This window comes from Apium graveolens, chromosome 10, assembly GCF_009905375.1.
Source record: "Apium graveolens cultivar Ventura chromosome 10, ASM990537v1, whole genome shotgun sequence".
In the NCBI taxonomy this organism is placed as follows: Eukaryota; Viridiplantae; Streptophyta; class Magnoliopsida; order Apiales; family Apiaceae; genus Apium; species Apium graveolens.
The window spans coordinates 229,731,574-229,745,996 of record NC_133656.1 but is presented as its reverse complement, the minus strand read 5'-3'; the positions used below and the strand labels follow the sequence as shown (position 1 = coordinate 229,745,996).

Below are 14,423 nucleotides of genomic sequence, written 5' to 3'. Positions count from 1 at the left end.
ACTTTATAGACCCATTTGCAGCCAATTGACTTCTTATCCGGAGGAAGTGGTACGAGATCCCAAGTATAATTAGAATCAAGAGCCTGTAATTCATTATTCATGGCATCGATCCAAACAAAATCTTTTCAAGCCTCAGAGTAAGTAGTTGGTTCAGTGATATTACAAAGCTGAGAAATGTGAGCTTTATGAACTGAAGAAAAATTTGCAGAAGAAACAAAATGACAATTATGTGAAGGTGTAGATGTGGTAGCAATGTGATAATGAAAATCTTGCAAATAAGAAGGTGGAAATCTATGTCTAGTAGAAGTACGAACATATCCAGGTGGAGTTGGTGATGATTTATTAGAACTATCAGTAAGTGATATTATAGATGGAGAATAAACCAGAGAGTTATGATTATCAAGGTTAGCATGATCACTAGGAGAAGAGTTAGAACCACTGTTTGTAGATGGAATAAAAGGAGTAATGGTGTCAAAATAGGAGAGTCAATTGAAGTAGTTGATGGTAAGAAAATCGAATCTAAATATAATTTTGCATCAAACGTGGATAAAATATGGAATGGCAAATGAAATTCATGGAAAACCACATCACGAGAAACATAAACTTATTTAGTTATCAATTCTAAGATTTTATAATCTTTTTGTGTAGCAGGATAGCCGAGAAAAACACCAAGAGCAGCTCGTGAGAAAAAATTTGATCGATGAACAGCAGAAGTAGAAGTGTAGCACAAGCACCCACAATTACGCAGATCATCGAATAAAGGAACATAGTTGTACAGTCTGAAATAAGGTGTTAGATTACCAATAACTTGTAATGGCATTCGATTGATGAGGTAAGTGGTACACAACATATTATCACCCCAATACTTGGTTGGTAGTTTAGACTGCAAAAACAAAGCACGAGCTGTAAATACCGATGTTTGCGTTCCATGACCCTATTTTTTTGAGGGGTGTGAACATAACTAGTCTGATTGATAATTCCCTTACGTAGATAAAATTTCTTCAAATCACCTGTTGTGAGCTCTAATGCATTATCAGAATGAATACAATGTACTTTAGCCTGAAATTAGGTCTCAGCATACTACACAAAATTCTCTAGTATATAAGGAACATCATACTTTTGATAAAATAAATGAACCTGGGTATATCGTGAAAAATCATCTACAATTGTTTAAAAGAATTTGCAATTGGTATAAGTTTTGGTCTTCTATGGACCCCAAACATCAATATGTAGTAATTCAAGAACACCAGAGGTTTTAGTAGAACTATGTGGAAAAGATTTCCTACATTGCCTAGCTGCTGGACACATTTGGAAAACTATAGTACTAAAATTATTAGAATCAGACTTAAGGAGCTTTAACTGAGTAACAGGAAAATGACTAAGACGCATATGCCATAATTTAGTAGTATCCAAGCTTTGATTAATAGAAGCATTGCAAACATACTGGTGAGATGATAAAGTTTTGTTGGTAGAGAGATTATAGAGCCTATCATTCAGATCACCAAGAAGTATCAGAGGTTCTTTCTGAGAATGGACCTGTAAAGCACACTTTTGTCAGATTATATTATTTGATAATTCAGATCTTTGCACAGCTTGCTAACAAAAATAAGAAAGAAGTGAAAATCAGGCATATGAAGCACATCTTTCAGATTAATCGTATCATTAAGGATTATAGTCCATTTATACAAAAATGGAATCTTGTTGTCATCTGGTATAGTTATGTGCATCTCAAAATCATTAATTAACAACTTTGTAATCCATAAACATATCAAGACACTGTCCAATATCCAAATAGATTTTGAACTACATAGCAAGCATATGTTACCTGCCAGAAGACCATGACCAGATAAATCCTCATTCTGAGAGTGTGAAGGAAATTGTTTGTTAAGCAATTCCACAAGCTGAGAATATTGCTCATTAGTAAGAGAATCATTTTGTTGTTGATCGTCATTCTGAGTAACTGGCATATTCTGAACAATCTGCATATTCTTTAAAGAAATAGAATCACTGGGATGAGCCATTACAGTAGCTATTGTAGAAGCAATTTTTCTGTCATTAAATCCTTTAAATCTAGGAGGAAATCCTAGAATCTGAAAACATCTATTAATGATGAGACCCTGCACTTTGCAATGAGTACAAAAATAGTTAGCTCCTGGTTTAGATGGTCTCCTAGTCACATTATTTTGAGCAAATGTTGGGCTAAAGTTGTGGTTTCCAGCTAATCTTTAACTATAATTTCTAATATTTTGAAAGTTCTGAGAAAATGACCTTTGATTATTGATTGAACCATAGTTCATCTTCTCTGCGATGAATGCCAAATTCTCATTATTCAAAGACTGAGAAATTTCTTTATGATTCTCTTCCTGCATGAGCAACCAATCTATAAGGTTGAGAGACTGTTGGTAAGGGATGCATCATCATAATATGCCCTCTAACCGCACTAAATTTGTCATTCAGTTTGAGCAGAAATTGTAATAATCTCTGTTTCTGCAACTTCTTTAAAAATTTATGTCCTAGATCACATGTGCACTTGTCACAGGTACAAGTATGAACTGGATTAACATCATCAATACTATCCCAAATAGTATTCAATTTTGTATAATACTCAGAAACAGTTTGATTATTCTTAGAAATTTCAATAAGTTCTTGCTCGAGTGAGTACAATTCAGTTATAGATCAGGATCCAAATCTTTCCTCCAGATCTTTCCATATTGATCGTGCACTCTTAAGGAATAACACGCTTATCACAATAGTTTCATCTATGTTAAACAAAATTCAAGAGATTACTAGAGAATTACAACGCTCCCAAGCACTGTAATCTGGCGAATTTCTTTGAGGTGGTACTAATATTCCATTAACAAAACTTAACTTGTTCTTTGCAGATAAAATCAACATCATCGATCTTTTTCAGTTATTAAATTTGTTTCCATTGAACTTAACAGAAACAATTTGAGTCGTATTAGCATCAGTAGGATGGATGTAATACACAGTTGACGAATCAAGATTTGATTGAAAAGTTAGTAGTTTCAGTTTCAGCCATTTTAGATGCAGAAAAAGGATTATATCGAGTATAGACATAAAATCAGTCAACAAACTATCTCTATCAATCAAGTAATCTGGACAAATCGGAGCAAAAATTACTTTTCTAAACAGATCTTCAACTAATTTCACAGAATCAAACAATTTTTATGAAGTTTAGACCAGAAAACACCTTGGATCTGCAGGTGTTTGATGAAAAGATGGAGATAAAATACAGAATTAATCGTTGATGAGCGTCGAGATCTTTATCACAAACTCTGATATCATGTTAAAAAATTATACTATAATATACTAGCAGTCAACATATATATCTTCAATTATAATTTGAGAACATAAAAATAAAGCCAATTAGTGGTTCAAATTTAAAATGCTGCTACCAAACTTAATGAGATTAAAAATGAACTAGTAGAGCCGAAAAGAACAAGATGCAAAATGACAAAATCAAGCAACATGCAAGGATAGGGTAGAACATCATATATCAGTTGAATATAATATCGAATATCAATATTTTTACTAATACGGAATTATTGTTGTTTAAATAATGAGGTAAATGTTGAACGTTTCAGAGGTACAACTCAGGATTTTCTGTTTCGGCTTGAAGTATTGCAGAATAATCTAGACTAAGAACCCGGAAGTAAATATTGATAGGTTTAATATAATTACTATAAAAGCTTAAGTGAAAGCACGCATTGTAAGAGTCTATCTCTAGCACAACCAGATAGCTCATCCTAGGTTCAATTTCTGGTAAATGCTCGCATTCAAGTAAGTGGCCATGACCTTAAAATGTTGTGCAAGCACTATGCAGGAGGGCATGTAATCTAGCCCGGCACCTAGTAAACAAGAAGATCGAAGAAACTCTATATGCATGTAAACTCAGTTACTGTTTTTGCCAATTCAAATTAGTTGCTTCTCTTGAAATAGAAGATTGTAGTGAATGTAATGAGCAATGAACTACTTACTTAAGTAGTGACTAGTGACTGTAGTAATTAGTAAATGTAATGAGTATCTATAGACGACAAGAACTCAAGATGGCTAGTAATAAAATTTAATAAACAAGGTGATGAGTGATGACTTTGATCCGATCAAGTCAGTGTAGTCAATTGTGCACGCAGACAATAATGTATTTTAAATTACTGCAACTTGGATATAACTGCAACTTGGGTAAAACAATTCACATCAAAACTATTTATCCTCAACAAGCCCTATGATCATTATACTAATTAAGAGGTTCTAGCTCTCACGAAAGGCAACAGCGCCTGCGTTTCTACTTTCCTTCTTCTTTCGTCCTAACTCCATTTATGTTTATTTATAAGTAGCTAGTCATGATGTGATTTCAGTTGTAAATCCATCTAGTCCTCAAGGTTGAGACCCTTTTGAGACCCTTTTATCCCATTTTGCTAATGGAATCCCAGACTTTCAACTTGTCAGGACCCGTACACATAACTGAAATCGACTGGTACAATCAACCCAATTTTTTTATTATTATTTTACATTTTTCAACTTCGGCGTTTTGCTTTTGTAATAGGATAATCTCTGGTCAAGTACTTACACAAGTCTGAATATATGTGCATTTTATTTTTCAGGAATAACACAGTCCACCAAACATCAATCCTTTCGAGCCTAGTTAAAGGCGTCTACATTTTGGAACTTGATCGTCAGAACAATCGGGAAGGTCTCCAAGCTCTAGCGCCTCCCTGGTGGAAATTCTTCAACTTCCAAGTACAAAAAGTGCTTCAGGATGATTCAGATCTCTCAATATATGGAGCCGTTTATGAGTTCAAATCCCCACTAAAAGCATATTCCAAACTGCATCCTCCGCGATATATATTAGCATTGAGAGGAACACTACTTAAACTAGGAACATTATACCAAGACATCATACTGGATGTCGAGATTGCGTGCTTCCAAAACAAACTTCAAGACTGTCCCCGAGTTATAAAGGCATTACAAGTCGTCAAAGAACTAGTAGATGATGCTGGTGCTGAAAATGTGTGGCTTGCAGGCCATTCTTTGGGCTCAGCTATTGCACTAACAGTGGGGAGAAAGACGGTAAAAATGGGATTTCACCTAGAAACACACCTTTTCAATCCACCATTCACTTCATTAAGAATAGCATTAGACCTAATAACCAAAAACAAGATACTGAAACACGGGGCTCGAATCATGGCAAGTGCACTCAAGGTTGGATTATCAGTGAGCCTAAAGGGCCATCACCGTACAGATGATAACCACTTCGGCGTGTTATCGAGTTGGACACCGTATCTATATGTGAATCCACGTGATCCAATTTGTTCGGAGTACATCCCGTACTTTAGGCACAGGAAGACAATGAAGTACATTGGTGCTTCAAGAATCGGAAAATGTGCGACCCAAATTTCATTGGGAGGTATAATTACATCATGTGCATTGGGGTATAGTACAGAGACATATCACCTGATTCCAACAGCTTATCTAGTGATTAATAAGAATGAGAATACGGATGCCCATGCACTAGCGCAGTGGTGGACACAAAGTACTGATTGGGAGTCCATGTTCTGCAAGTTTTCATAGGGTATATATATAGTACATGTGATGGATGCAATCTTATGCCGAATTGTCTAGGCGAGAGGTCAAAATCTTATTGCCTTGCGAAAAGACAATTCAAGTGCGCAATTAATTAGTTATAAAAAGTGTAAAGTGCTATGGTGTCGTGAATCGCGATAATTAATGTATAATTTGCATAGGTTTCTCAAATGTAAATTTGTAATTTATGCTGTGTGCGAGATAGTACCATTTGTTTCTCTCTTCTCTTTTTTTGAAATCACATGTACTACTAGTCTTTTCTAGACCAAGCATTTTCTAGACAAGCAGAAATGCGTGAAATAGACAAGGGGTGTAATCGAGCATTTTCAGGCTCGGCTCTAACTCGATTAAAATAGTTCGGGATCGAGTTCGAATTTGAACTCGCACTCGAGCTCGATCGAACCTTTAATTTCAAATTCAAAACTCGGCTCGTAAAATGTTCGGTAGGCTCGAGTTCGGGTCGAAAACTCGAATTAATTCACTAAATATTAACAAAAACTTCGAAATATGATCGGTTCGACTCGAGTTCGGCTCGAGTTCGACTCGATAAAAATAAATAATATACATAAATATTAAATATTTACATAAAAATATATTTATTATACAAATATTAAAAATAATAGAGGCTTGATAAAACTCACGAACCTTACGAGCCGAATAATTTGAAGCTCGGGGTCGGGTCGGTTAAAAATTCGAAAAGCTCGAGCGCGAGCTCGGCACGATTATTTACGAGCGGAATTCGAATTTTTTTACGAGGTGAGCTCGAGTAATCGAGCCGAATTCGAATTTTTTACGAGCCGAGCTCGAGTAGCTCACGAAAAAATTGGCTCGTTTACACCCCTAAATTAGAGCGATGGATTTGAATGTTATACATATATGGATCTTCCTATCCCAATAATTAATATTCATTCCAAGTTCAGTTATTTACATTTATTGATGTTTAGGTGTTTAATTTTTACTTAATTCCGTCTGGATGTTCATTGTGTTATCTGATGTATAGTTTTGAAGCCTCTGTATGATGGCAAGGTTTAAATTGCAAGGAGGATCATATTTTCTTAAGTTCGCAAACTAGTATGGATGTTGTCGCAGTCGCTGGAAATGATATAACCAATTTGGCAAACTCACTCAAAAAGTTGAAATAACTGAACAACCAACCTTGTGTTGTAAATTTCACTAACAAATATTGCAACACAGAGGCAAGTGTATAAAGAATTTAGCAAGTTCAGACCAAGACCACAGTCAACAAAACAAAGCATGCATGTAAACAAAATCAGTAACTGAAATAACGAAGAGAGAAACGAAGATGTACCTGAAATCATAGTTTTCAACAGTGACTGAAATAAAGGTGCACAGATACAAAATGCCAAGAAAAAATTATCACAGCTGAGTCACCAGGCCTTGCTCGAAGTCCTGGCTGCTCTTGAAGAGAATATTGCCCCCTACCTGCTGCGTTTGGGATGCGTGCAATATCTCCACCAGGATAAAATAACTCGGAGTTTATGTTAACAGCAGCAACAAAACCTCCTCCTCGACCAGCACCTCAGTCGTCGGAAAACCAACCTACAACACTTCGAACTTGTGTTTTTGTGGGAGAGAAAATGCAGAGAGGGAGAAGAGAAGAGAATGTTGTGTGGTGTAGAAAATACATTCACTCAAGCCTCTATTTATAGGAGAGGAAAAATGAAACTGTTCCACACTTTAATGTCTGAATTAAACTGCACCATTAATTTAAAAATTCAAAACTGATCAGATTTTGAATTTAAATTATTTGTAACAGTTTTTTCACTTAACACCCACATTATTATCAGATTTAATTTTAATTCATCAGTTACAGATCAGATTACTTAAATAGACTAAACCCACTAACAAAGTGACTTAGCCCGATAATGTCGGTCGGTGCTTGCCATCTCACCGTCATCGGTGAATTCAAGCCGTTCGGCTTAATTGCCGAAGCTCTGGACGGAAAACTGTCGGAAAATGTCGTCGAAATCTACAATTACTCCTTGTTCCATCCAGAAGTGACTAAACAGAGAGACGTAATTCGAGATGTTTGCGACTTGATGTATGATAGATTGATTACTGAATTTAGCAATGGAGTTGTTACATATGTATATTTCGTATTTAATGCAGTAATTTACATTTAGGTTCTTTTCAGTGTTTACTTGACTTAATGTTGCATTTTTTTTACCATTTAATTTGAAGCTCTGTGATGTTTCATATTAATGAAATGTGCTTTGTGAAACTTTGTTCCTTATTTCTTATTTGTTTCGGGATTTAGAGAAAATATGCGGAACTAGTTTCAGACCAGTTAAGTTTTTGGTTTGACAGAAGTATGCAGCTAGGATTTCGTGATTTCGGTTTGAGAAATTTACTAATTTTAATTTGTTGGTGCAGAAGGATATAGTTTTTTCTGCATTCAAGAGGAGAATATATGTGAGTTTAGTATTGTACACATATGTATAACATTCATAAGTACTTCATTGCGCGGAGGTCATTTCCCGCAGTTAATGAAGTTGTATTTGTGTGCTTCTCGGATCTGGTAACTATTAGTTTTGCTCTTCTATTTTCAGCTGTTGATTCTGATACATGTCTGGTGTACATTCTTTGGAAGTGTTTTATACCCTGTTGTTACAATTCTGATGCATTAAGATGAAGCAAAGGTAGTAGAAAGTTAGAAAGTTAGAAAGTTAGACTACTTTTAATATTATTGGAACTTTTACCTTGGTTTCAGGTCTATCAGGAGTTGAAAGTTAAAGTGAGAGATTGTGTAATATCTATGTTATGTTGTTTTGACTTTCCTTTTAATATGTTCTTGTTTTTCATTCAGGTCACATGATAAATGTATGTTCATGTGCTGATGTGTGTGTAATAAGAGAAAAGTAATCGGAACCTTGCTTAATAAAGTTTTTAGAGTCTAACACGAGTGTAAGTTAAAACAAAGATGATTTTTCTGTTAATTTTACATTGGATATAGACTTTTATCAGTATATATTTTGATTAACCGACTATAACTTCTACAAAGCTGATAAGAGATTTCTAATCATTTTAAACGAGTATAGCACCTATCTCACTTCTTGATCTGTTGCTAGTTATGTGATGTGCTGGTGGTGATAAATTTAGATTTGCAGGGCCTGGTACAAACATTTCAAACATTTGTGGGCAAGTTAAACAGTTCTGAATACTGTAAGAGTCATACCTAACGATGCTAGCTAAACCTGCCTTTAACTTTATTTTATAGTTTTTAACTAAAACACCAGTAAAAAAATTAATGCGATCAGATAACATATGATATGTTTTTGTATATAAATTCAATTTTAGTACATCTATTAACTTAATACCTATGTTTGAACCGTGGAATGAGATTGCGGCACTAAAAAAATAGAGAAATATGTTAGAAGCATATATAAAACAGATTTGGAGACCGAATCATCCGAGCTATCCACTTGAAGTTTTCGCATCAGATTGCTTTATGTTTAATTTTGTAGTTTGAACTTTGTACAAATAGCTAGATTACTTTTGTCGTTTTCTCTTTTACTTAATTTATGCTTTGTAAAATGATGTTGAGACAGCCTGAGAGCTGCTTTTGAATTGGTTATGATACTTATAAATGACATTGATGTTTGGTTTTGTGGCATAAAAAATGTCTGCTTTAAAAAAATATTGTTGCAATTGTGTCCAAATATGTTGCCATTTATAATTACATCAGCTATAAAATATTGCAATTGGTTCAAAATTGTTGTAATATTTGTCAAATTTGACCTTAATTTTTATTGCAATTTGACTAATTAATGTTGCGTTAAGGTGGTTATTTAGCTGATAAAAATATCTATTGCAATGATTAAATTGTGTTGCTGTAAAAAACATCGTGTTGCTACATATGATTTATTGCAATAACATTTTGTTGTTGCTGTAAATGGCTTATAATGTTGCTATAAGACCTCTATTGCATCACTATCAGATGCAACGCCAAAATTTTGCATATTTGTTGCAATAAATTCTATTGCAACATAAATAGCACATAAGGTAATATATTTTTGTGGTTGCTAATGATTCATAAATATTTTTAAAAAAATTGAAACATGACTGAGCACTAATTAAAAGTATTATTCAAACCATTGGTTGATTGTTAAAATAACAACTAAAATAAATTTATTTTTTTTGAAAATTTTATCTTATTATTAAAGTATATATATATATATATATATATATATCTTAACATTTGTACGGTTAAATCATTCATAAATATTCTTAAAAAAATCAAAATATCAATATGGGACTAAATACTATTAAGAAGTACTGGTCAACTAAATCAAATATATATATTTTTTCTAAAATTTTTATTATATAACTCAAATATATAAATCTTGATATCCGTATTGTTGGATCATTTATAAATAGTTTTAAGAAAAATTAAAACACCAAACTGTGAATAAATATTAGTTACAAGTAGTAGTCAAATCACTTGTTAATGATTAGAATATCAAATTAAATAAAAATAATAATCCGAAACATTTTTTCAGATTACTAAAATATATATCTTGACATTTTTAAGGTTCAATAATTGAAAAATATTTTTAAAAAAATTTGAATAATCCGATGTATAAAATTAAAATGTTTTTCTTGAATTTTTTTCGAGTCGATCTCGAGCAGAACCAAGCCAAGACGAGTTCGAGCCGAACATGCCAAAAACTCGGCTCGAGCTCGTTTTTTTAACGAACATATTTTTATGTTCAAGTTCGAGCCCTTAATGAACTGAGCCGAACCGAGGCCTTAACGAATTGAGCTCGAGATTGTTTGTGAACAGTTCTAATTGGCACGTCTAGTAGTCTGTTTAATTGTGTATGATATGTATATTTGGCTTCTTTGATTGGTGTTAAGTGGCTAGGAAAATTAGATAAGATTATTTTTTTGGTTATTTTGAATAGATTTCAATTGATTTGTTAAATGTGATTGCTACTCATAAACTTTACGCATCATGATTCAAGTGTTAATGTAAACATTGCCAGGAAAGTAAAAGTGTATGTCTTTAATCCAGTGCATTGTAGAATAATAGTTAGTGTTACTACATATGCATGATTCCAGTGAAGTGAAGTGAAGAATTATTAAAACTTGTCATCGGCCATGTTTAGTTTTAATAATAGACATTATAATAGAGTCTAAAGTCAACTAATGTTGCCGAAGGAAATTAGAAATTTAAAAGTTATTTTAAATGATATAATTATTTTTGTTTCAATTTCTAGACAATCTCTACTTAAATTGTGATTCAGTTTAGTTTTTTGTACAGGATTTTCTTGTAAAGTTTAGTGTTTTTTTAGGGTTGGAATTTGTATTAATTGCTATTTTGTAGGATTATTGTGTTGGGATTTTAATTTGTGTTAATTTATGGATTGTGCTACTTGTAGTTCGATTTTGAATTGATTTTGATTTGTTTTATTTTTCGGAGCACAGTGGTGAAGAGAAGTAAGATTACCAGGACCGAGATGGTGATCTTAGTAAGATGATTTTAAAAATAAGAAGAACAAGGTTGGCAGCGGCGATAAAATGAAAGTTAGTGCTGACTCTTCTATTCAGGATGGTAATAATGATATTTAGAGCAGTAGAATTGTATTAGAATTAGTTTTAAAAACGATCGATGGATAACATTCTATCTGGATGATTAGTGTATGAAGATTATGCATCTCCAAAGATGATGTATTTGAAATATATTTTTAGTGATTTTTGATTTATTGTTAAATTGAAATTTTAAATGAAATTCTAATTATTGCCAAAAGCTGTTAAAATTTGAAATCTAGAATTTGATATTTAAATTTGAAATGCCTGAATTCAATTCCTAAAATTGAATTTCATTAGTTAAAATGAAAATTCTTGTTTTCAAACGTAATCTTAGGTTAACTTGTTCATTAATTATCCGGACATATGTATACGGTATTGGTGAAGGTAGTTGTGAGAGTAATGAAATTTTGACTTCTAGAATAAGAGCAAGAACAACCGCTCTTTATATGAGTTCTTAATTTCTATTATAAAGATTTTGTTATATGAGTTCTTAACTTCTATTATAAGGATTTTGACACAAAATGATACTCCAACAGTATCTTAGTAGTTTCTTAAATCACTAAAACATAATTTATCTTTACTGAAATTCTAGTACTCCCTTATAACACTTTTAACAATAAAAAATTCATTTCTCTCACTTCTTTTTTACTTTTCTCTCTTTATTCCACTTTTCCCACTTTTTATCCATATCTTTTCAAATTTATTAATATAATAATAATAAGGAATGAGTATATGGATCATTGTTGGAATTAAAATACAAAATCATATCCCAGATTACTAAGAGCCGGTATTTTATATTATTTATAAAAAAACTACTAACATACTGTTGGACTTGCTCTAAGCATTTGGTTTGGATATTTTACCTAAAATATCACGCCATTTAGAACAAGTTCAATGGTGGGTGCCAAGATGGCATGAGATGCCAAAAGTTGACATCTCATTAAGTAGGGTGCCAATTTTTTTATGATTCCCTCCGTGGTCCCAACAATGATAAATAATTATATTCCTATTATATTTATATTTTACATTTATTTTAATAAGTTTGTGAAGTTGGCATCCAGGGTGCTAATCATTGAAGTATTTTGTGAAAAAAGAGTGTCAAAATTGATATGAAAGAGAGAATATAAAAATTAATGTTTTTGATTGGGGCAAAGTTGACACCCTTACACTTACAGGGTGCCAACTATTGGAGATGCTCAGGGTTGCATACTTGCATTGACGTACATATATATTAACCTACCAACACCATGAATGTACATAATGTGCAAATGACACAAAAAATAATTGCAGATAGTAAAAGATAATGATAATTTGAAATTGTTATTTTGTGAAAATGAACTCCTTGAGAGTTGATCAAGTCACACCGTACTATCGTGCAAAAAGTCAATACTCTATATTTTACTACTTTACTACAACTTGTTAGTATTATTCACACCACAATATATATTATTGATTCTAATAGGCACATTGTATAGTTGGCTTCTGTACTTCTTCTTTTCGTTATACATGTTTTTCTTTTAGCTCGTAGCAGAAAGGATCTCGTGGGGAGTTGTAAATCTATTAATTAATCAGCAGCAAAAAACTCGATAATGGGATCCAGGACACAGTATTTCAATCTTTCAGGACCGGTACACATGACTTCAACCGACTGGTAAATCATAACCTACAAATTCATCTACATTTTTAGTGTTTTGCTAATGTGAAAAAATAATCTATGATTAATTATTTGGTACTAATTGAAGGTTGCATGTACGTTTTTGAAGGAATAACACCCAACACCGAACATCAGTTGCTGCGAGCTTAGTACAAGGTGTTTACATTCTGGAACGAGATCGTCAGCACCATCGCCAAGACCTCCAAGCTTTAGCACCTCCATGGTGGGATTTTTTCAATTTTCAACTATACCAAGTGCTCGTAGATGACTCCGATTTCTCAATATTCGGAGCCATCTACGAGTTTAAATTCCCCATTAATACATTTGAAAGATTGCATCCTCCACGATACGTGGTTGCATTTCGCGGCACACTAACTGATCCGGACACAAGATTGCAAGATTTAAAACTGGACTTCCAATTTGTTTTTATCCAGACTAGACTTCAGAATAGCTCTCGAGTTAAAAAAGCATTGAATGTTATCCAAGAGTTGGTACATAATGCTGGTGCTGAAAATGTTTGGCTGGCAGGCCATTCTCTGGGTGCAGCTATTGCACTAGTTGTCGGCCGAAACTTGATAAAGATGGGCTTTGGCCTAGAATCATATCTTTTCAATTCACCATTCAGTGCACCACCACTAGAGCAAATCAAGAACGATAAAGTGAAGCAAGGAGCTCGAATTGTGGGGAGTGTAATTAAGGCAGGATTATCAACAGTCCTAACAGGTCATCGACAAAGGCCTGAAGAGGAAGACGAAGCATTCACTGTGTTATCAGGTTGGACACCGTACTTATTTGTGAATCGAGATGATCCAATTTGTTCGGAGTATATTGGTTACTTTGAGCACAGGGAGACTATGTTGAGTATCGGTGCAGCTGGAATTGGAAAGTTGGCGACACAAAATTCAGTGGGGAGTATAGTAACATGTGCATTGGGGTATAATACAGAGGCATATCATCTGCTTCCAACAGCTTGTCTGGTGATCAATATGAGTGAGAGCCAAACTATAACGCAAGCCCATGGAGTGGAGCAGTGGTGGACTCAGAGTTTTAACTGGCAGTCCAAGATTCACAAGTACTAGCTGCACTGTAATTTTATGCCTAATTGGCTAAACTGCTTCACTGATAACAATGTTGATTGTTGTATTTGTACATGTTTCACAAACAATAAACTGTCTGTACCGTAAGGTTTCAAGTTCTGAGTGAAGTACATGAATCTCTCATCTTCGTATAATGTTGCATCTGTGATTTCATCGTAAAGGAAAATATATCTTGTCCATTTTTAATCCTTGTTATCTCGATGAAATTTAATTCCTATTACTAAACACACAGAAAGATCAATTTTCAATTCTATCTTTTAGCACATAAACAACATCTAGGCTTAACTCTTGTTAAAAGTCTCTTTACAATCTTGTTGACTGTTCAAATGCTTACTTTTGTTGATGGCGAAACACATCTCAAATAAGATAATTTAAGAAATGAATAGGCTCTGATTATAAATTAAGTATTCACTAAGTCGCAAGTTGAAAATGATTTTGGCTACAATTTGGCATCTATTGTTCCCTTGAAAGATTCAACTATCCTATTTGATGCTGAACTAAAAACTCTACCTTCTGAC

General features: G+C 33.5%; 2 protein-coding genes and 1 long non-coding RNA gene across 3 annotated transcripts; 2 read left to right on the top strand and 1 right to left on the bottom strand.

Annotated features, from left to right (window-relative positions):
• Positions 1 to 939: 939 nt before the first annotated feature.
• LOC141693090 (uncharacterized) lies at positions 940 to 3,469 on the bottom strand. Its single transcript, XR_012563012.1, has 4 exons — positions 3,212 to 3,469; positions 2,269 to 2,363; positions 1,826 to 2,117; positions 940 to 1,536 (listed from the first exon to the last, which is right to left on the bottom strand). It is a non-coding gene; the product is annotated as an uncharacterized LOC141693090 (long non-coding RNA).
• A 928-nt stretch (positions 3,470 to 4,397) lies between these two features.
• Positions 4,398 to 5,615, top strand: LOC141693819 (GDSL esterase/lipase At4g10955-like). Its single transcript, XM_074498989.1, has 2 exons — positions 4,398 to 4,495; positions 4,623 to 5,615. Exons 1-2 carry the CDS (start codon positions 4,440 to 4,442, stop codon positions 5,587 to 5,589), a joined length of 1,023 nt encoding a protein of 340 aa, XP_074355090.1. The 5' UTR covers positions 4,398 to 4,439; the 3' UTR covers positions 5,590 to 5,615.
• A 7,022-nt stretch (positions 5,616 to 12,637) lies between these two features.
• On the top strand, positions 12,638 to 14,077 carry LOC141692971 (GDSL esterase/lipase At4g10955-like). Its single transcript, XM_074497943.1, has 2 exons — positions 12,638 to 12,805; positions 12,918 to 14,077. Exons 1-2 carry the CDS (start codon positions 12,744 to 12,746, stop codon positions 13,885 to 13,887), a joined length of 1,032 nt encoding a protein of 343 aa, XP_074354044.1. The 5' UTR covers positions 12,638 to 12,743; the 3' UTR covers positions 13,888 to 14,077.
• Positions 14,078 to 14,423: the final 346 nt, after the last annotated feature.